The sequence below is a fragment of the Armigeres subalbatus genome, chromosome 1 (assembly GCF_024139115.2).
Source record: "Armigeres subalbatus isolate Guangzhou_Male chromosome 1, GZ_Asu_2, whole genome shotgun sequence".
Lineage (NCBI taxonomy): Eukaryota > Metazoa > Arthropoda > Insecta > Diptera > Culicidae > Armigeres > Armigeres subalbatus.
The window spans coordinates 305,817,539-305,841,134 of NC_085139.1; the positions used below are offsets into that span (position 1 = coordinate 305,817,539).

Below are 23,596 nucleotides of genomic sequence, written 5' to 3' on the forward strand. Positions count from 1 at the left end.
TTGGTTTGGATTGGTTTGGATTGGTTTGGATTGGTTTGGATTGGTTTGGATTGGTTTGGTTTTGGATTTGATTTGGTTTGGTTTGGATTGGTTTGGTTTGGATTTGGATTGGATTGGATTTGGATTGGATTTGGATTGGATTTGGATTGGATTTGGATTGGATTTGGATTGGATTTGGATTGGATTTGGATTGGATTTGGATTTGAATTTGGATTTGGATTGGATTTGGATTGGATTTGGATTGGATTTGGATTGGATTTGGATTTGATTTGGATGAGATTTGGATTGGATTTGGATTGGATTTGGTTTTGATTTGGATTGGTTTTTGTGTTTTGATTGGATTTGGATTGGGTTGGGTTTGGATTTAGATTGGATTTGGATTGAATTAGGATTAGAATGGAATTTGATTTGAATTGGATTTGGATTGGATGCTTTTTCGAATTTACTTAACTTATGGATCCTGTACACCTCCGGTGGTGCAAAGGGCCGACTTGAAAGATCTCCATCCTGAGCGATGCCCGGCTATCGCTTTAACCTGCTTTTTCGAATGAACCGCTCAAATTTTCAGCGCGGTTCGATTCATGTTAGTTTATGGTGTCTTAGATATCCATTTCCCATATTCTAAAGTCGGTCCTGTGTCACGTGACTTCATAATCAACAAATTGTAGCACTTCACACGATAAGCGATAGTCGACATCGAAGAATAGGTTTTCATTCCCTTTCTTCAAGTGACTGTCTTTGCTTTTATTATCTTCTTCTGGCAAATAATCCGCGATGGAATGAGCAACGAACCGGCGAACGATCGCAATGCTGATAGTGGTCGCTCTGGTCTGGCGATGATGATTCGAACCAACCAACCAACCAACCAACCAACCATCGCGCGTCGTTGAATGCATGGACGATGGTGAGGAGCATTCTGATGTTTGGTTTGGCATTGAACACTATCATTATCCTCTTCTCCTTTCCGTTGGATTGGCTTATGCGTTTGGGTGAAGCTTGGTTAGGAGCCTACAACAGGAATGAGGCTCATACAGGGGACGCTGGTCAAAGTTGAGTTTTAAACAAGGTTTTAAATGTTTCTTCGTGTACAACAACGACAACGCAACAATACCTTTAAATTAAATAGTCTTATGATACTTTCTGTATTCAGAACGGCGCATTTTAGCCCACTTCCTCCTACGTTTCACATCGAGATGTATAGGGTGGTGCGGCGCGTAGGTCTCATGTTGGTGTCGATTGCGAGTAGAGTGACGGCGATTCCAGAATGAAAAATAAGGTTGCTGCAGGTATAGGCCGTTTGCATCAATGAGGCTTTTGGTTGGCGAACAACGAATATCGAGCCTTCTGGAATATTCGCTGTGTGGATTGAAGCGGGTTTATTTCTACTGCTCTGCTGATGGGACGGGGACTCGACGGGTACACTATTAGCGACATCAGGATGTATGAATTAGTTCATCTAGATTATTTAGGATTATGTAACAAGGGCATAGGGGATTTTAGTTCAGATAAGGAAAAAAAATATAAAGTATTATTTTTATGGCGATGTTTTTCCTTTCAAATAAGGATAGCACTAGTCGTCAGAAAACAAAATCGGGTTGCTTATAAGTCGCGAAGTTTACAATATTTCGGGTCAGGGAGGAAATGTATAGACCGGTCATCGAACCAAATAGTCTGTATACCGTATCGAACGACAACGGCCAACGATGCATAAACTTTGTAGTCTCCCGCGGAATGGTAGTCCGATGCACCTTCTTTCCCCGCAAAAATATCCACAAGGCCACATGGAGATCACCTAACCAAGAAACGGAAAACCAAATCGACCACGTTCTTATCGACGGTAAATTCTTCTCCGACATCATGAACGTACGCACTTTTCGCAGTGGAAATATTGAATCCGACCACTACCTCGTTGCAGTATGTCTGCGCTCCAAACGGTGTACAACCATTGGCCTAAATAAGGGGAGGCCAGGGGGGGCCTGGCCCTCCCCAGACCCACTTGCGGCCCCCTCCAGAAAATTTGAAAAGTAAATTTCAAAATAGTCAATTTTAATTCGCCATATAAATAACTCCTCACACAGACTTAGAATTTTATTGCAATTCTTCTGTACGTATGAATCTATTCGACTTCGATGGTCTACAATTTGACGAAGTATCAAACTTGTCGTTGCAAAATATTAAGTCCAAGTACACACTTAAACCCACATTTTAATCTCGGTAATCAAGATTGCTGAACATGCTCGGTAAATCACAATTTTTACTGATATTTCGTTAAAATTTTAATTTTTACTGATTCTCGGTATTTTGTTTTGACGAGTTTTATTTATTTTTTATGTTTTACTGAATCTCGTTAATGTAGTTCAACGACATTGTCGTTAAAAATGAATATCACCGACCTCGGCTATAAAAACTGACGAATCTCGGTAATTTAACATATTCACCTACCGCATCTGTCATTGACGGTCAGCCATTTTATTGAAGTTCGAAGTTGTGAACGCACGAGTTTTTTTTAAACAGTGAAAATGGACGGGATATTGGCGAAAATCGACGCCGAAGAGCAACCAGTAAGAAATAAGCTGAGACAGTTACTTTGTAAGTACTGATTTCTTTTTTTTTAGACAGCAGAGGAGATAAACGGTAGAATTCGCTGCTTTTTCTGTAAAGTCCTAGTTCCGGGTTACGCTAATGGCTTGCAACGTCACATAAACTTCCATCTAAAAGAAAATCATTTTTCGGCAGAAATGATTTCTTTTGACTGCACTTTTCGAAAATGCAAAATGAGATATTCACATTTCACCTCTCTCAAACGACACATTTTGAACGATCATCACCAATCCCTGAAAAACTGAGTATTCCCTTTGAAAGCGAGAAGTTGAGTATTGAGTACTGTACTGCTTCTTCCGCAAAAAGAGCAAGGTTAGAATCACCCACACTCGATCATAATTTATCTGTTGAAGATTTCGGCAATGAAAACAACAGTTGCTCTGAAAACATAACCGTGGAGCAGATCAAGAAATCAGCTGCTCTTGGAATTTGTCGACTTGCGGGAGATGTTGCATTACCCCAGACAAAACTCACAGAAGTAATGGGCTTATGTGACAGTTTGATAGGAATGATAACGGAACGTTTACGAAATCTTACTACTTCTTTCTTGGAAAAACATAATCTGAATACTAAGCAGACAATCACTATTGAATTTCTCAACGAATTCCATTTCTCTGGACTATTTGCTGATGTAACAACATTCCCCAAACGGACGCAGTTCTTGAAGAATATTGCTATTAGCGTGCCTCAGCCCGTAGAAAAGATGCTTGCTTATCGGGAAGATGTGCGACATGTACGCGGGTTGCACAAGAAAGTTAGAGTGAACGAGACATTCTCATATATCCCTATCATAGACACATTGAAACTGATATTCCGAAATCCGTCAAATCGTAAATTGCTCGAGCAATCTGAAATTGAACAGAGATCTATTGGTGGAATGAAGGAATATGTTTCTTTCTCTACGGGTGAAACGTACAAAACCAGTGATTTTTATCAAAAACATCCTAACTCGATAAGGCTAAGCTTGTACCAGGATGACGTAGAAGTGGGTAATGCGCTAAGTAGCAGAGCAGGCATTAATAAAGTGTCATGCTTTGCATTTAAAGTTCAAAATTTCCCGGACAAGTACAATTCTTCCCCAAAAAGCATATTTCCTGTTCTCTACTGTACATCAGTTGATGCGAAGAAACACGGATATAATAAAATCTTACAGCCATTGGTATCCGATTTGAAAAAGCTTGAAAAAGGAGTAACGGTTTGCTATGAATCAGAAAACTACGTTCTCAGAGCTACATTGGCGGTTTTTTGCGGTGACACCTTAGCATTTCATGAGGTGTTTAATTTACTTGGACCGGGTGCTAACTTTTTTTGCCGAATTTGTACCATCTCACGACCATTATTCAAAGAAGATCCGTACGTCAAATATCCTATTCGGACACAACAGTGGTATAATATTAAGATGGATCAATTGAACGAAGGCGAAATTTCGTCAACCGATTGTGGCCTGCAACGCCAAGGATGTATACTTAACGAATTAGACAATTTTCACATTTGTGAAAACTATGCGTTGGACGTAATGCACGATGTTGCCGAAGGAATTGTACCATTAACATTACAATTGGTTTTGAGTCGTTATTGCAAAAGCAAAATCGTCAAAATTGATGTTTCTTATATTAATTACCGTATTAATACATATGCTCAGTGTTGTGCTTAATCATTATCAGACGATCATGATTGCAATTTTCATGTGAAAACTTCTCACGTGAAAACAGTAGGCGAGTTGTCACCGGCGACAACTTCTCAAATTTTGTACTCAAACGATAATAAACACAGAATTTTCATTCAATCATTAATCTGCACTAATAATAGCTAATTGTTACCAGTCCCGTTATATCTTCTATTTGGCGTTATAGCTTCATGCTAGTGAGGAAAAAGAGTTCAAAATGTAACGGTAAATGCTTCAAATCAAGATACGATTTTCGAACGATTCTTAATCGCTGGCGAGTTTTAATCACTTGATAATTTAAAAGTAAAATCGCGGGTGAGTTTGATCATTCTCGATTTTTCGAAAATTTGATTTTTCCCAACCCTGCGATATGCTTATGGATACGTAGACAGAAAAAACAAGCCCTCTGCTAATTTCACTGAGGAAATGCTCAACAAACCGAAAGTGTGTAAGCTCAAACAGACCGCTACACAAAATCTTTTGCTACTTCGGTCATTTCCATTTCTTTTCGGACATTTAGTTCATAAGGATTGCGAATTCATGTCTCTTATAGGGAATTTGATCAATATTGTCAGAATTCTCATGTCCCCTATCGTCTCGGACTATATGCTCGCTGAATTAGAAGGGCACATAAGCTTGTTCCAACAATCATTCTACACAAACTTCAATCAGCGTATAAATAAAAGCCACCATCTGGAGCACTATCCATATTGCATCCGTAAAAGCGGGAGTATGAAACAGTTCAACTGTTTATCATTTGAACAAAAAAACAAGCCCTGCAAAAGCCAGTCTGCCACATGTCGCAACTTTAAGAACATATGCAAAAGTCTTGCGAAACGCCAAGGATTCAGCATGGTTTTGGACATCATTGACAATCCTTTCACGGACAAAGTGACTTACACAACTGGAAAGTTGGTACATCGCGACAAAACAATGAGCTACGTTTTTCTACAAGAGACTAATGAAGAATTCGTATTCACGCCTAAGGTTGTCACGATTAATGGAATTGAATTTCGTTCGAATTTGATCGTATCACTTAAAAACCACAATAATTTGCTGTATCCAACATTTGCAATCATTAGTGAAATCATCGTTCAGAATAATAATGTTAAACTACTCGTAAACATCTGTGAGACGACTGAATATAGCCATTTCTATGAGGCGTATCAAGTAGAACTACTAGACGATACTAGATTTTTGGAAATATTAGAGATTTATCAACATGCTACGTTTACTTTCTGGTCACCATATGAGAGCGATGCAAAGTTTATATCTCGCCGTTTCTACTGTCAGGATTACTGACTACCAAGTAACTTTTATTTTCAATATGTAGGTAACTGATTAACAATTTAATATATTTAACAGGTAATGAAGAAATAAACGAATTTGAATTGTTTATGTCGTTGGACGATTCAGATTTCATGCGTCTAAAATTATCGACCAGAATCATCAAAACCATACAGAAAATTCAACAGTCAGTATCGTCTGAAGATATTATAGAAGAGGAGTATATAGATGAAATTGAAGAAACTGTCGGCGAAACGGTAAACGGCGACATCGAGCCGGACCAGCCAGAAGTTAAACATGAAGCACATCAAAGTTCCAGCAGTGAAACGAATCCATACGCCGGAATATCAGTGGAACAGGTAAGCCCACGTATATTGCTCATACTTATTATTTTATTTCTTATCCAGCTGGGTAAACATTCATCGCTCAACTATTGGCACACTTACCTTTTTAAAAGAAATAATCAATCAAACAATGATGTCATTCATACAACAAAAGGTTGAGAAAGTTCACAGCTAGTATCCTTAGTACATTGACTGAAACTTGTCGATCAAGCTAAACTTTACATAGAAATTTGCATTGCTAATAGAGAAATTCAGTATTTAACTTTATTTACCTACTAGTTAACGTTTGTCCCTTGTTTGAGATTCACACTTTAGCACTAAGCATTTCTGCTTCACTGATGAACATAAAACATAATTCAGAGTTGCATTTTACGCCACCCAAAACATAAGGCCACCTTTCACGCCTTTCACCCACACTGTGCCACCAAAGTACTCTTTAATGGGTAAAAAAATAACCATTATGAAGTTAAATAGTTCAACTCATTAAAAGAGTAAACAGCGTTTACTCATTAATGAGTAAAAGGCCCATACGTCAAACTCAGGAGTAATTTTTACCCATTGAGGCATTCCACGGGGGCATGTCAGTCGATCCTGAGCGACCATTTCGAAAATATTTGAAACTCTGCACAGTTTTTCAATTTCATCTAAATCGTCATTTTTCGATATCAAATCTTCATATTGAGTCACGACTAACTTTTCAAAAGGGTGTATGTGAAAATGGTTCAAAAATATTTAAAAGCTGCACAGCGAAAACGGAATGTTCGATTGTTATGATTTTTCAGCAAAGTTAGACAACTAAATGGTGATTCTTAAGAAAATGTGCACAGTAAAAAAAAATTTTTTGCCTTTAAAAATATCATTTTGTCACAAAAACTCAAATATCTCAAAACCTATCTTTTTCGAACGTAATTTTTTAGGAAAACGGTCCATTATATTAGCTATCTACCATAAAAATTTGGTGATGGTAAACTAATAAAACAAAAAGTTATGACATTTCAAACATTTCACAATTTTCATTTCGTAAAAAACATTTTTTCTGTAAGTTATTTCGAGAATTGCAGTTTGATGCAGATTTATTGTTAAAGGGACGTGATTTAAACAAGTTGTTTTCATGATATTTTGATTTAATTATTCATAGCATCTATAAGAAACTCCACGACACGACACACGATCCAGTGTTGTGATCAAAAGTATTGATAGTGTCATAATTTTCATTGCACGTGACTGGCGAAAAATTCTTTTTAATAGTGTTGAAACCTGTTGATAATAACGTTGATAGAAACATATCAGAAATGTTATTTTTTAAGACAAAAGCTGCAAAATCAAAGATTTATATACACGTGTACGTCTATAGTTTACCTGCAAAAATATACCTCTTAGAGAATAGACTTTATGATCGGGAGGAAACGGGTATCTTCAACAACAACAAATGCATAGTAGGTACATACCATGACAATGCTCACGAAAAAGCAAAAAAATTACTACTATTAAAGGTTGTTAAAGATCTTATAGTAATTTATATCTACAGTCAAACAAAGGACACCAAACAGGACAGTAAAAAGTAAAAGATGATTTTGTGTATTGAAATATTACGAAAAAGATGAAAAGCGGCTTTCTCAACTGTTAGAGGCCGATTTGTGAAAAAAAGTGTTCAAAAGAGTTACGAAATCTCACCGAAAGCACCATAGATAAACTGAAAGCGACTGGTTATGCTCCAATGTCCACATTGAATACAAATTTACGCATTTGCACGTCCTGCCGTTTAAACGTTGACAAAAGAGCAATCTGTATATCATCGGTTGAGCAGAGCGCAGGAAGTTCGAAAACCTCTTCAAATTAGGACCTGATGATGTGGAAAATACAGACTACGATGAGGTAATTATAAATATGAAGGAAAGGTTCTCGAATGCAGCCACGACAAGGAAAGAAAATTATTGATTTTGTCCGATGCTGCCAAGTTCGTAGTCTATTCAGGATGCCATTGATGAGTTCAAAACCAATAGAAATACAGTAAAGAGGCAAAACAATTGAAGAATAACTGTCTTTCAACCAAAAATACTAGGTCTAGTACTGCATTAACAGATGAGACAAAAGAAATAGTAGTTCAATATTTTGAAGATGATGAAGTAAGTCGAGCCATGCCTGGTCAAAAAGATTATGTATCAGTAAAAAAGATGGAAAGCGTCAAGCAATCCAAAAACGATTAATGATGACAACTTTGAAAGAAGCGTACACACGCTTCAAGGAAATTCACGATAATATTAAAATAGGTTTTTCCTCATTTGCAAATAAGCCTTCGGCCAAGGTAAATGTAAGCTTCTTTCAATTCAGGAACACATAATGTGTGTGTGCACAACCCATGAGAATATTAATCTTATTTTACATTACATAGTTCAAGAATCAATTTAACAAAGGATATTAAAATGTTAACTGGTAGTCTTTGTGTGAAAATACAACATCAAATTGCTATCTACGATCTTGTTCGGATTGTCCAGATTCTTCATCATTGGAAAATACTTTATTCGCTGAGTTTGAAGAAAATATATTGATCAGTTATCATTTGGAGCAATGGGTGACCACGGATAGGTGTGACATAGAAACTATTGTAAAACCTGTAGATGAGTTTGTGTCATATTTTTGCTTGAAATTAGAAAGTTTAATCCCTCACGATTTCATTAAAACAGAACAATCCAGCTTTTTAAAAATACGAAAAATACATTACAAAATGGTGAATTTTTAGTCATTTTTCTGAAAATTACAGCTTTGTATTGCAAGATGAAGTGCAGTCCCATCACTGGAACGTACAACAAGCTACAATTCATCCATTCGTTATTTATTTTAATGGAAGTACGCAAATTGAACACTTAAGTTTTATTATAATTTCCGAAGATTTAAGACACGATTCAGTATCCGTAAACTTGTTCATTGAAAAAATGATTAACTTTTTACGCGTTGATAAGCATAAAGAAGTCAAAAAGATATATTTCATGTCTGATGGAGCAGCGTCATTGATACAAAATCGTAAGAATTTTTCGAGCCTATGTCAATTTAAATCAATGTACGGAATTGATGCAGAATGGCATTTTTGCTACATCACATGGCAAAAGGTCCTTGTGATGCTATTGGAGGAACAATAAAGCGCATGTACAAGAGCAAGTTTAGCCAAAGAACGGCGAGCATCCAATTAAAACTGCGAAAGAACTTTTTGATTGGGAAAATCGTAGAAAAGAAAAGATTTAACCAAATTATCATTTTGTTTACTACTACTGAAGAGTACGAAATAAAAAGGCTTCAGAGCTCAGCGAGCAATTTAATAACGCGAAAACGATCCAAGGAACCCAAAAAAATTTCACTGTTTCATTCCATTGTCGGAAAATAAAATTAAAGCAAAACTATACTCAAACTGTGCTGATAATAATTCAAAAGTGTTCGATATTTTAAAAAATTTGAATAAAAAATAAAAATAAGTATTAATAAACTGTTTTCTGTGATATCATAACCCATACCAAAATTCAAACCAAAACTCTTAGAGTTTCTATATAACAACATTGTGTAACTGCCACATTTAATTTAATACTTAGGATAATATTAACTCATTTTTTATTTATTTATACATATAATATACATAATATCGATGAATACATAAATATGGAATATCATACAAACAACTTGTTTAACTCACGCAAGGCCCTTAACAATAAAATCAGCATCAAACTGCGATTCTTGAAAAAAAAAAAAATACACGGAAATTTTTTTTTTTTTTACTATATTTGAAAATTTTGAAATGTTTTAAATGTCATAACTTTTTTTTGTTTATTAGTTTACCATCACCAAATTTTATGGTAGATAGCTAATATAATGGACCGTTTTCCCTAAAAATTACGTTCGAAAAAGATAGGTTTGAGATATTTGAGTTTTGGGACAAAAATGATATTTTAAAGGCAAAACAATTTTTTTTTACTGTGCACATTTTCTTAAGAATCACCATTTAGTTGTCTAACTTTGCTGAAAAAATCATAACAATCGAACATTCCGTTTTTGCTGTGCAGCTTTTTAAATATTTTTGAACCATTTTCACATACACCCTTTTGAAAAGTTAGTCGTGACTCAATATGAAGATTTGATATCGAAAAATGACGATTTAGATGAAATTGAAAAACTGTGCAAAGTTTCAACTCAATAGAAAATCATGAATTAAAAATTTTCTTAAATTTTGATGCTGTTGCTTGGAATCGCTCCATTATGTGAAAAATGAAATTGGATAAAATGGGTATTTTTCACTCTTGATTTTGAAGGCATTTATAATTTAGCATAACAGTAAAAAACAGTAAAGCAAAAGCGGTTCGTTTACACGAAGCTCGTGCAATATTTGTTTTATTTATTCATAATGACCTTACATATTATAATTTATTAACACATAAATAAGATATTATATGAAAGCAGTAGACTAAATTCTTATTGGCCTGGTTTGCCTCCCTGTGTCGCGTATCATCTTGTAAATAAATAAACACCGAACAGACCGAATTTACTACAGCAAACACTCTGTTTTCCGATTCTCTCAGCATCACTTGGGTATCCGGAGATCAGCATACCGAGATAGTCAATTTAATCACTACGGATAAGAACCAGTTAGGAGAGAAAGTATTTATGTGAACGTTTAAAATTACCGTATGAAAATTCCTCCATTCCTCCGCGGATTTCAAATCGTGCCGGTGCCGCGCCGTGCTATTCATTGGGAGCATCAGCACCACGTAGCTGTATAAGGATCAGGTCAGTTGGGAAGAATTTCTGCATGTCGATATCTCGTCTGAATCGCTGTGTCTGGTTACGTCCATTCCGTTCCGACTTTTCTGTGACCAGAACAAACAGTACAGAAACGAAGGCTTGAATTAAAAAGATATGATTATTTCCCTATTAATAAAAATATAAACAAATTAAAACAAAACTCTTACCATTCATCCATCAGACTTCCACCAACAGTTTCTTCAGTTGTTTGTTTAAAACTTCAACTTGTTTTTCACTCATTAATGAGTAAACACAAGGAACATGGAAATGGGTACAAAATATGCATTATTCCCAAAAAAATATCACCCATTATTGTGACAGCTCCATATATCGGTAAAAACTGTTTATTTTTTACTCTTTAAAGAGTATTGCTGGGTTTACAGTGCACATTGTTGCTTGCCATCTTGCCATCACTAGCAACTGTCACAGTTCTTTACAATTTATATAGTCTGGCAAATATTTACAAATCGACCAATTCAATACTAGATTTTTAAAACGACTTATCGGCTTTTGTAAACAAAGATTCAAACGTCGATTTGACGAATCTGGAAGCATTTCCACGCAAACCAACACCATCCAACATAGTGGTATTGAATTCATTTATTTAGCAACACAGGAAAAATTTTTGATCCGCATATAACTTAGGCATATTTTCATTAATTCAATTACATAGGGGGAAAGACGGCTTTGGCAGGTTTTGTTCTATTATTGGCAGGGAGGTTTTTGTCGATCAAATTTTATGAAATTTGGCCGCAATGTTCTTTGATATGCAAAGAATGTTTAGGCCAAATTTGAGCATAGTCAGGCATAAAAACCCTCCCTGCCAATAATAATAGAACAAAACCTGCCAAAAACGTCATTCCCCCTACAACAAAAACTCAGTACAAACATAAATAGCAATGAAATAATAGTTTCTGGTTGTCTTAAAAGTGGTATGCAGTAAAACAGGAAATTTTGATCATTCATTAAATTTACGCCCGTTATAACTTTATTTATTTTTTCAATTGGAAAGATTCTTGTCAACTTTACAACGTCACACTTGGTTGGTCCTTTATCCCAATAAGCCATTTTTTGAGACAGTTTCGAACGAGACTTCACCATCGAATGAGTGGACGGCTCGGCATTTTGTTTTGGTAAATTTTGCATGGCAGCATCATTATTTCGTCATCATAATTAACATCGTTTCATTTTCGCAAATGTTCCGTATAAAAAGTAAATATTAGTGTTTGGCCTCCTGTAAATAATTTCACCCATTTCGTAAAATAGGTTATTATTTATATCAGTGCAATTACACGGACAGATAAATCAACCCAAACTTTGAGTTCAATATACGCACTATTGAGAATATCGCAGAAAAAATTTACCCAAATTTGGGTAGTTTTCCCTTTCTTTCCCATGATTGCTAACAAAACTAGAGCAAGATGCAAACACCTTACCGAGGTTGCTCAGCCCAATAACCAAAATTTGAGTAAATTCAATATTCTCTATTTTGGGTTGATTAAGGTCCGCTTTGGATAAATTGAACTCAGCTTTGGGTAAATTGTTTACATGGGATTAAAGGCAAACTACCTAGTGCCAGAAAAGTAATTTTACTCAAATTTGGGTTATTGGCCCAAACCACGGTTTTGAGTGCAAACAACCCACTTTTGGGTAGTTTTGGTTTTCAGTGTAGATCTCGTTAATCTATCCGCCTGTCTATAACAGTCATAACAGTACAGTGAAGTGACCGAAGTGACGGAAAAACGAGAAAAATCGCAGAAACACCGCCAGGACCTTCCAAAAAAACAAACAAAATGCCGTTCGCTTTAGCTTTAACAGCAAATGAAAATGGACTAAATTCGCCTCCAGGTTAGTACGTTACTTTGGTTGTGTGAGTAGAAATTAATCATAATTTCTCCTAATTTGTTACAGAATTTCGTTTGGCACACGGGTGTGGTGAAGGAGGTGGAGGAGGAGAACATAGGCAATCTGGAGTTCTTTCTGTGCGCTTTGAATCCATTGTGCGCATTAATATTTGCGGCTTGACGACCCTGTTTTGGAAGAACTTTCGTACACGGTGCTACGCTTATACATACGGTATTGCGGTAAATAAAAATATTTATCCGGAATTTCAAGCTAAACCGTACATAGAAGTTCTACAGCTGCGACGTGCTGCAATCCACAATCTCGATTCCAAACAGAGTTTGGCTGATGTGCGCGACATCATTTAATCGTTGCTCAATGTTCCAAAACCAGTCAGACTAGAGCACAGCGCGCGTTTCTGGCATAAGAGAACTTGCCACCGCTTCCCGAATTCACAAGGAAATGTAGTTGGCAAGCATTATAGAGCATGCAGAAAGCAGTTATCCATAGTTGAGAGCATAATTGTTAAAAAGGGAAATAGAAATGTATTCTACTGTGAATTTAAAAGTTTTCTTTGAGCCTTCAAAACATTGAACATATAGGGTTTCTCACCCCATTCCCGGCCTAACATTCGCACGACTGCATTATTTAATTGATATTTATGACTAGGGGCAACTTTTCTGAATTTTGTGGGCCGTGTAATATTGCGATGGGGTTCGCCTCTGCTTCAAAAATAGTTATTCTTGCTAAAAACCGCTTGAAAAAGCTTTTATTTGATTTAAATTAACATGGTGCAGCACTCATTTCAGTCATAGGCGATTGCTTATCCGGCATACCCCAAATCTCCTCGGCATACGCAATATTTTACTCAATCTCTCAACATCTTACTCTCATTCTCTCTCTCGGGACGGTAGAAAATGCGACGTAAACAAAAATATGCACGTTCCACGACAACAAGATGCCATATGGTATTATTCATAATCATTTTTATTTGGTTGAGAAGATATATTTACTCATCCAAATTTCTTCCAAACACTTAAAAACAATATCTTTTCCACCTTTTGAAATCGAGAGAATTATAAATAACATGATAGCTTTAACGTATTAGACAGTTTTCCTATTATCGATGAAGGATTATCTTCATACTAAAATAAGACTTATGGCCTTTTGGCAGCACTGTACAGCTAGAAGTTCTTGGGCCGAGGTGATTTTTTGTTCGGTTTGAGGATACATTTTTAAATGTATTCCAATATGTTCATATAAAATCTAGTGATACGAACAATTACAAAAGATTAAAGTGCGTGAGTTTAGCATTATTGTGTGGTGATAAACAGCCTGAAGCAATGGTTGTATCGAGCACTGTGACGATTTTCAGGTAAGTGTTTATTTGATGATACCGTTTTGTAAAAGTGGAAAGAATCACTTCGGCTCAGTGGTGTTGCAACGAAGAGCAAAAGTTTGAAATCTACATTTTTATTTTCTATAATTGGATCGCTTAGGAGTGAAATAAATGGTTGAAAAATATTGAGTATTGTGCGAGATAAATAGGAGACTTTTTTAAAATGATCAATCATAAACCTACGGATACTAAACAGTATAAATCATTAGCTTTCTGTGCAGTGAGCCGGGAATGGGGTCCATAGGCCCAAGTAGTGATTTACCCTACCGAAAAAAACATAAATACATGTTTACCGTTTCGACGTCTCGTTATACAATGTAAAACTGTTCACTTTTGTCGCATTTTGAATCATAAGAGCGTAACTGTATTGGCTGTTTTCTCTTAATCAATTTTATATTTTGTTAATAACTCAATTGCAAAAGCTACAGCCGTGATCTGATGAAAGACGCTATCATCCTTTATCACACCAAACCATTAAATCTTTGGTAGCCTACTGCAACTTATCACAACAATAAAAAGAAAACATCGACGAACAATCGATCAATGCAGTTATACGTGTTTATTATTCTAAGCGCGAGATAATGGTTTGGTGTGATAAAGGATGATTGCGTCTTTCATCAGATCACGATTGTAGCTTTTCCAATTGAGTTGTAGCAGTACATGCATTATCCCACCATTACTGGTTTACACAGAAGATCAAAAATAAACATGATTAAATTGACAAATCCGATCGCAGAAATCAGAAGCCCTGAAAATAGGATTGCCACAGCAGGATCTATACATAACATATTCATTTGTTTGCATTAAATTGTATAACGAATACGGGAAAAGCAATAAAATTCACAAATTGCTATAAATTGTGGCTATATTGTATGTTTAAAATTAGAATAAATCAAATCTAAATAATTTGTTTCCTAATATTAAAATTGTTGTTTTGTCATTTTTTACCTCTTTATTATTATCTATTTCCTCTTCTTAACAGGAAATTGATATCAACATTATTTTTGCGAGGACAAACGATGGAAGAGATCTAATGGAGGAACTCAAGGAGAACACAAAGCCGAATGACAAAACAATCAAACGTATTACGCACCTGCTTTGCGATTGTTTAAAATCGTGTTACGGAGTGTAAGTATGAAATAAAAATGTAAGTTATACGTTTTTGGTAATATAGTATTTTCATTTTAGGCGCGCATCTACATTTTACAAAAACCTTGTTGCTCAATCGCTTGTCAAGTCATACCCTATTTTGGCTTCAACGGTTTCTGAAGTTCCACATGTATGTTATTTCTCAAAGACTGGTATTTATAGATATTTATAAGAAGTATTTATACTTATTAATATTTGTTAGGCACTATGGTTTTACAAAAACGGCCGTGGGGACGGGAAGCATGCAGGAAAACTTCATTACCATATGGAGTATTTGGCCAAACGGGCAGATGGACGCGTTTTCCATAGAAAAAAAGAGAAAACAGTTCAGGGACACATTGAGCTTCCAAATACTCAACAGTCGGAAATCGATCTTTTCTCTATGGTAATTTTATTACTTTTTTGTATTAATGCGATAATGTTATAGAGTTCATGCATAAAGGATATTCGTAGAGAATATTTGAATTAATAGAGAATATTTAAATAGCAAACTGTTGATATTGTAGTTATATAACAATTTCGGGTGACATTCTTACTTCCTGTTTTATCTAGGAATATATCGATGGTTCTAACCAAACGTGAATTTCTACTCACAATCATTTTGTATTTTCGAGAAGTTTTCTAATTATATTCTAATTTATTATAGGTAGAGGAACTGAAATTCGTTGTACCGACGACCGAAAACAGGAAGAAGATCATGAATTTATGGTCATCTACATTTGAATACCGGTCACAGTTTCGTTCAAATCAGGACTTCCATTCTTTCATCGAAGAATTCCCCGTTACTACGGCTTTCGATGGTGAGCTTGTAAGTATAGAATGGTAGATTATGTATGCTTCGAAAACTAATTTTGAAATATGTTTAGGTGGAATATGATTTCAGAAGGATGTGGAACCAAACCGTGGAGTTTGTTGAGCAGTGGAACACGTGGCAGCATAAGATACTTAAGTCGTACAAACATTTGTACCGAGAAATTTCCAACGGTAATAATTTATCGATTCACATTAAATTAGGTTTAAACACTTTCATTTCCTCTTGTCATAAGACATGTTCGTACTATCAAATTTTATTACACCACTTGATTTACGTATTTCGACGTCAACAGTAAGGCCATCTTCAATGTATCGTACATTGAAGATGGTCTTACTGTTGACGTCGAAATACGTATCTGTCAAGTTATAATCATATGGTGTAATAAAATGGGATAGTACGAACTCGTCTTATGGCAAGTGAAGACAATCCACCAAAAAGCTCTAAATCATTTTCTTATCACTTTTATTTGTAACAGATTTCTTGAGAGCGTTGGCAATTATCCGTACTAAGAATCCAACTCGCGGTTCAAAGCGTGTGCGTGACGAAAGATCTTCGGAGGACAATCCCATGAATGGGTTGATTTACTGGATTAAGGTAATCAACGATAGCGATAGGCAATCAAAAGAAATTAGTTTAAAATCGTTTTAGGGTTACTCACTGATTAGGATTATTCTATTTTCAGCTGGATGACCCACTTCCTGTGTGTTATGAGGTTCCGGTTTTGATCATAAGAGGAAATCTCATGACAGAAGGAGAACAACATTTCGTTTCCTGGGATAGCGTCAACATGCCTGTCGGTGATAACATCGTGCGGGCTTTCAGCATGTTTTGTCAATGCTTTGATGTATTTGGCATTCCATGCGCACCAAGCGACAAACAGTTTATGATGTTTTTCCGGGAATAATCTTTTCTGTGGACAAAGTTTCCACAACCGGAGAAAAATTCGTTAGATCTCTAGAGGAGTAAGTGAAACCCAATAAAAATTCATATTTCAGCATTGAATAAAAATAAGTATTGTTATGAGATATTTCTAGTGTTTTATTCTAGTATTAAGGAAGAAAACTATTAAATACTAAAGAATTGACGACTTTCGGCAAAATGTAGGCGCTGCTTTATAAATTGTTTACCGAAATCTAAGCAATGGTTTTAAAGGTTTCTCGGTAAAAAAAATAAGGACTTCTCGGCAAAAAATAGCTGATAAGCTCGGTAAAATTTGACAGTTGATTCTAAATAAAAATAACCAAGCGCTCGGCATTCGAAACTTTTACCGAAATTATTAACGACATCTCGGCTGTTGGATTCTCGGCAATTTATTTTACCGGCCAAGGCGAAATAAATTAAGTGTGTAAGCAAATTTTTTGGCCTCATGCTAACACGCACGTAGATGAAGCCAGTTCAAGCTTAAAGCTCATAACCTTCCGGGACTCACATACTCCTGGATCACCCATGCAGTCCCGCCCCTCTTGTAAACGACAAGCGAGCTTTTTTCGAAAGTGTTGTACTTTTTACAACGGTGCGAGTCCCGGAAGGTTAAGTGAATTGTTCCTACAAGTCCCGAAGACTAGTTCTCGCTATTCATTATCATTTGTTCTAATACCGTCAACGGGGGTGTTATTAGGCCAAAATGTGGTATACTCCAAGTAAATGTTACAAAGCTCTAGTAGTTAACATTGGAATCAACTTTTAATTAGTTTGGTACAAGCTTAAATAATAAATTTGCCACTGTGTGGGTAAAAAATAATAAATACGGGAAATTCTTCAAAGTTATATGTTGTTTAAAATCGGCCCATTCTCACCAATAGAGGTAATAAACTATAGAGGACGATTGTCGCTGCGGTTCCCTTTGTAATCGTCCCCAAACATGTTGGGTACCTGTCAAAACGTTCTGATTTTTCCCTTGTTGACATTTAGTGCCCTATCCTCGCCAGCAAAAGATGTTTCGCCAGTGACGACAGCGACAAGCGTCCTCTATAGTTTATTACCTCTATTTTCTCACCCCTCACAGGGGGTTTCAACAATCCCAAGCATTAACTGCTTATTCGAAAAAAAAAATATAAAAATCGAGAAATCATGTCTATTTTGTGTGGTTTCAAAATTCTAACCCCGTAAACCAAGATTTGTTTGAGAAACGTCCTTAATTTTTGTTTTATAACATCGTCTTTATCGTCTTTATTTAAGAGGTTTTCAGTCCCGGAAAAAATGGTCACTGGCAGATCGGCTTCGAAATCCATCGTGCGACATGTCAAACTTCATGATTTTGCAAAACAAGTACACTGGAGTACATTTCGACGATTTTCGATCGAATTGACCACCCTCCGGGAAGTAGCCGAAGGAAGCAGGGCCTGGTTTCCTTGGAGAAGTGGCCAATTTTCGTTTACTCTTGGAATCCACCTTGCGGCATGTCAGACTTCCTAATTTTGCAAAACAGGTACACTGGAGTCCATTTCGGTGATTTTCGATCGAATTGGCCACCTTCCGGGTACTTCCAGGTAGACCTGTGCGCTGATTGAAATTTCAAAATTTCAAAAGATCATCAAGAAATTCCTTTGGACATTCCTACAGATATTCCTCCATAAGTGCCTCTGGGAAATTCCTCCAGATACTCCTCCCGGATTCCTGGAGGAACTTCCGGAGGAATTCCTGGAGGAACTTCTGGAGGAATTCCTGAAGGAACTTTCGCAGGAATTCCTGGAGGAACTTCCGCAGGAACTCCTGGAGGAACTTCCGCAGGAATTCCTGGAGGAACTTTCGGAGGAATTCCTGGAGGAACTTCTGGAGGAACTTCCGGAGGAATTCCTGGAGGAACTTCCGGAGGAATTCCTGAAGGAACTTCTGGAGGAATTCCTGGGGGAACTTCCGGAGGAATTCCTGGAGGAATTCTTGGAGAAGCTTCCTGCAGGAACTTCCAGACGAAATCCGGGAGGAGTATCTGGAGGAATTTCCCAGAGGCACTTATGGAGGAATGTCTGTAGGAATGTCCAAAGGAATTTCTTGACGATCTTTTGAAAAAACTCGTGGAGGAACCTCTGGAAGAATTCCTGGAGGAACTTCTAAAGAAATTTTGGCGCTTGAAACTGGTTCACGCCGATCAGTTCAGTGCGTGTTGGCTCTTGTTTCGGACGGCAGAACGATCGCGCAATTTGCTGAAATTTTGTGTTTTGCATTGCGCGGCCGGTAATAAAGTTAATTAGTTCAGTGCGTGTTGGCTCTTGTTTCGGACGGCAGAATGATCGCGCGATTTGCCGAAATTTTGTGTTTTGTTTTGTTTTTTCTTAGGACGGTTCGTTAGTAAATTGATGAATATATTTTATTATTTTTACAGCATATACTGTTATTGACAAACGCTCTATATTGTCGAATAGAGCTCCCTATTATTCACCTTTCACACTAACACAAATTTTCCTTCCCGAAACATCTATGAAGGTAGTATGGGTTCCCTGCATCTTCACTAGTAGGTGTTGCACTAACATTCCTTCCCTTCCTTCCGTTATTGTAAGGACGTGGCCAGTGTCGTAATCTGCCCATTATACACTTAGGCCTGCTACCGCCTTCTCGCGTCGAAACGTCGGCGCGGCTCCTACACTTCAATTTTACTCGAAGCGGAGCTGATCCTCGAGTTGGCTCCCACGCTTCGATTGCCGGGGGCGGTGCCACCCGCTTACCCGGATCGAAGCGGAGCTGATCCTTGCGTTGGCTCCCACGCTTCGATTGCCGAGGGCGGTGCCACCCGCTTACTCGGATCGAAGCGGAGCTGGTCCTTACGTCGGCTCCCACGCTCTACTAAATAGAGCGGAGCGGTAGCTCCTTGTTCCGCGTCCGTCGAAAAAGTGACCAGTTCACTGTTATGCATGCGCTTTTATACTTCAAGAACATGTAACGTTAGTGATGTGGGCGTCGTATGTCATTATCCGTTTGTTTATTTTCAGTTTGAGAATCGTATGCAGTTGAACCAAATTTAGCTCAAAAGCTTTAAGTTAGTATGCAGATGAGCAGTTTTATTGATTATTATCTATATTTTCTTTATTAACCTCCTTAGCCGTGCGGTAGGACGCGCGGCTACAAAGTAAGACCATGCTGAGGATGGCTGGGTTCGATTCCCGGTGCCGGTCTAGGCAATTTTCGGATTGGAAATTGTCTCGACTTCCCAGGGCACAAAAGTATCATCGTGTTAGCCTCATGATATACGAATGCAAAAATGGTAACTTGGCTTAGAAACCTCGCAGTTAATAACTGTGGAAGTGCTTAATGAACACTAAGCTGCGAGGCGGCTCTGTCCCAGTGTGGGGATGTAATGCCAGTAAGAAGAAGAAGAATCTTCTTCGCATATCAAATTTTACCATTTCTTCTCTTAAAACCAGCCCACAGTTGGCTTCAGTCATGCAGTCATGGAAAGAACTTATCAGGCTCCAGAACATCAATCTAGCAACCGAATCATAAATTGCATCAATAATCTTCTTCGCATATCAAATTTTAGAATTTATTCTCAAAAAACCAGCCCACAGTTGACTTCGGTCATGCAGTCATGCATAAAACTTATCAGGCTCTAAAACATCAATCTTGCATCCGAATCATAAATTGCATCAATAATTTTCTTCGCATATCCAATTATAGCATTTCTTATCCAAAAACCAGCCCACAGTTGACTTCGGTCATGCAGTCATGGATAGAACTTATCAGGCTCTAAAACACCAATCTTGCATTCGAATCAAAAATTGTATCAATAATCTTCTTCGCATATCAAATTTTAGCATTTCTTCTTTAAAAACCAGCCCACAGTTGACTTCGGTCATGCAGTCAAGGATAGAACTTATCGGCCTCTAAAACATCAATCTTGCATCCGAATCATAAATTGCATCAACAATCTTCTTCGCATATCCAATTTTAGCATTTATTCTCCAAAAACCAGCCCACAGTTGACTTCGGTCATGCAGTCATGCATAAAACTTATCAGGCTCTAAAACATCAATCTTGCATCCGAATCATAAATTGCATCAATAATTTTCTTCGCATATCCAATTATAGCATTTCTTATCCAAAAACCAGCCCACAGTTGACTTCGGTCATGCAGTCATGGATAGAACTTATCAGGCTCTAAAACACCAATCTTGCATTCGAATCAAAAATTGTATCAATAATTTTCGCATATCGCATATCAAATTTTAGAATTTCTTCTCGAAAACCAGCCTACTGTTGACTTCGGTCATGCAGTCAAGGATAGAACTTATCGGCCTCTAAAACATCAATCTTGCATCCGAATCATAAATTGCATCAACAATCTTCTTCGCATATCCAATTTTAGCATTTATTCTCCAAAAACCAGCCCACAGTTGACTTCGGTCCTGCAGTCATGGATAGAACTTATCAGGCTCTAAAACACCAATCTTGCATTCGAATCAAAAATTGTATCAATAATTTTCGCATATCGCATATCAAATTTTAGAATTTCTTCTCGAAAACCAGCCTACTGTTGACTTCGGTCATGCAGTCATGGATAGAACTTATCAGGCTCTAAAACATCAATCTTGCATCCGAATCATAAATTGCATCAATAATTTTATTCGCATATCCAATTTCAGCATTTCTTATCCAAAAACCAGCTCACAGTTGACTTCGGTCCTGCAATCATGGATAGAACTTATCAGGCTCTAAAACACCAATCTTGCATTCGAATCATAAATCGCATCAATAATCTTCTTCGCTTATCAAATTTTAGCATTTCTTCTCAAACAACCAGCCCACAGTTGACTTCGGTCATGCAGTAATGGATAGAACTTATCAGGCTCTACAACATCAATCTTGCATCCGAATCAGAATTATTCATTGAACTACCTCCTCTCTCCAAAGTGGTGCCAGTGTTCCTCCAGTATTTTCCTTATTCATTGGACCTTGTCCATTTTCCGAAGCGATCTCTGTCTATGCCACCTGAGTTTCAAATATCGAATCCACTATTGGCCACCGCCTTTGCCTACGGGACCTCATATTCATCTGTGACCACCGCCTTTTCCATCGGGGTCCCACAAACTATTGACCACCGCCTTTTCTATCGGGGTCCTTTATTCATGCAGCCACCGGCTTTTCCATCGGGGCCTCATATTCATCTATGACCACCGCCTTTTCCATCCGGGTCTTTAATTTTCGACTTCCGCCTTCTCCATCGGAGTCTTCTTAATAAACTTATATTCCACTTTGTCGGAATATATTTTACTTACCGAGTAGATTCTGATTCTACCGTCCACGCCATTGTCCTAATCTGCCCATTATACACTTAGGTCTGCTTCTCGCGTCGAAACGTCGGCGCGGCTCCTACACTTCAATTTTACTCAAAGCGGAGCTGATCCTCGAGTTGGCTCCCACGCTTCGATCGCCGGGGGCGGTGCCATCCGCTTACCCGGATCGAAGCGGAGCTGATCCTTGCGTTGGCTCCCACGCTTCGATTGCCGAGGGCGGTGCTACCCGCTTACCCGGATCGAAGCGGAGCTGGTCCTTACGTCGGCTCCCACGCTCTACTAAATAGAGCGGAGTGGTAGCTCCTTGTTCCGCGTCCGTCGAAAAAGTGATCAGTTCACTGTTATGCATGCGCTTTTATACTTCAAGAACATGTAGAGTAGAGTGGGGCAAGAGTACGCACTTAGTTTTCAATCGATCATGTGGCTTTTATGAAGCAAGCTTCTGCATATCAAATCAGTGGCGATGATTCATATACTCTTCCTTTATGTTACCCAGTAGAAAAAATATTGAAATTATTGAGATTCGTTTTAGTAGAATCCTTATTGCAAGACAAGTTAAAAACGCACTCTTACCCCACCGGTGGGGTAAAAGTGCGCATCGGGTGAGGTAAGAGTACGCATTTATCCAATCATGTTCTTTAAGTATATATTAACACAAATAAGAGTTAATAACATTTAATTGATGTTTAATGAGCATATATTAGGGAATGTTTAAAGATTACGTAACTCTTAAAGGGGGAGGGGGTCCTAAAAATGTGCACTTTCATACGAAAAACCATTGTTTTTTATATATACAAAAAACTACAGAGGTAAAAATATATATCACGTTTAGCGTGGCGTATACAAAGGCATTTTCCTTAAAGAAAGTCCACCAATCACGTAACGTAAAATTTGGCTATTTCATCACCCCTTCCCTCCTATCTTACACTATTTGTATGAATTCTCTAAAAATTATATGGATCGTCACACATCTCACAACCCCTCCCAGCTAAACGTTGCGTAATTTATGAATGTTTCTTTTGATTAAATGAAATTATCATTTAGATGAAATTGTGTTTTTGTACTATGTTTAGGTGTACAGCAAGTCCTAATACAATTTCATTATTTCGCTTCAGTGCTTTGTTCGCTAAGTCCTTTCTAACACCGAATTACTTCAACTTATCCTAAAAACTTGTGATAATTTCGAATTCTGTCCCTTTTTTCTTAGTTGTGGATCTTCACGCTTTGGAAGAAGTCTTATTTCGGCCGGAGAAACGGGCTTGACATCATAACTTGAAGATTCATATGCGTACTCTTGACCCACCGGTTCCTGCGTACTTTTACCCCACAGTTCCAAAAATTATTCAAGTAATGGTTTCGACTTCTTGGAAAACCAACCGGATTGGTGTTCTGCACCATAAAGTACTCTATACAATAGGTTATCGAAATGGTATAATGTTCACCTGATTGAACGTATATATGGTAATGAAATACTAGTTGCGG

General features: G+C 37.4%; 1 protein-coding gene across 1 annotated transcript; it reads left to right on the forward strand.

The window, feature by feature from the left end:
* The first annotated feature begins 2,501 nt into the window (after positions 1-2,501).
* On the forward strand, positions 2,502-16,791 carry LOC134207545 (uncharacterized). The gene is made up of 9 exons (XM_062683251.1): positions 2,502-2,589; positions 5,633-5,913; positions 14,907-15,052; positions 15,113-15,203; positions 15,276-15,458; positions 15,720-15,881; positions 15,940-16,057; positions 16,363-16,481; positions 16,570-16,791. Exons 1-9 carry the CDS (start codon positions 2,520-2,522, stop codon positions 16,789-16,791), a joined length of 1,392 nt encoding a protein of 463 aa, XP_062539235.1. The 5' UTR covers positions 2,502-2,519.
* The last annotated feature ends 6,805 nt before the right edge of the window (positions 16,792-23,596 follow it).

Excerpts from the sequence above, each read along its gene's own strand:
- LOC134207545 (XM_062683251.1), top strand. The coding sequence starts at position 2,520 with ATGGACGGGATATTGGCGAAAATCGACGCCGAAGAGCAACCAGTAAGA. Across the intron at positions 5,914-14,906 it reads CCGGAATATCAGTGGAACAG|GAAATTGATATCAACATTAT; the intron begins GTAAGCCCACGT and ends TCTTCTTAACAG. Across the intron at positions 16,482-16,569 it reads GGTTGATTTACTGGATTAAG|CTGGATGACCCACTTCCTGT; the intron begins GTAATCAACGAT and ends TTCTATTTTCAG.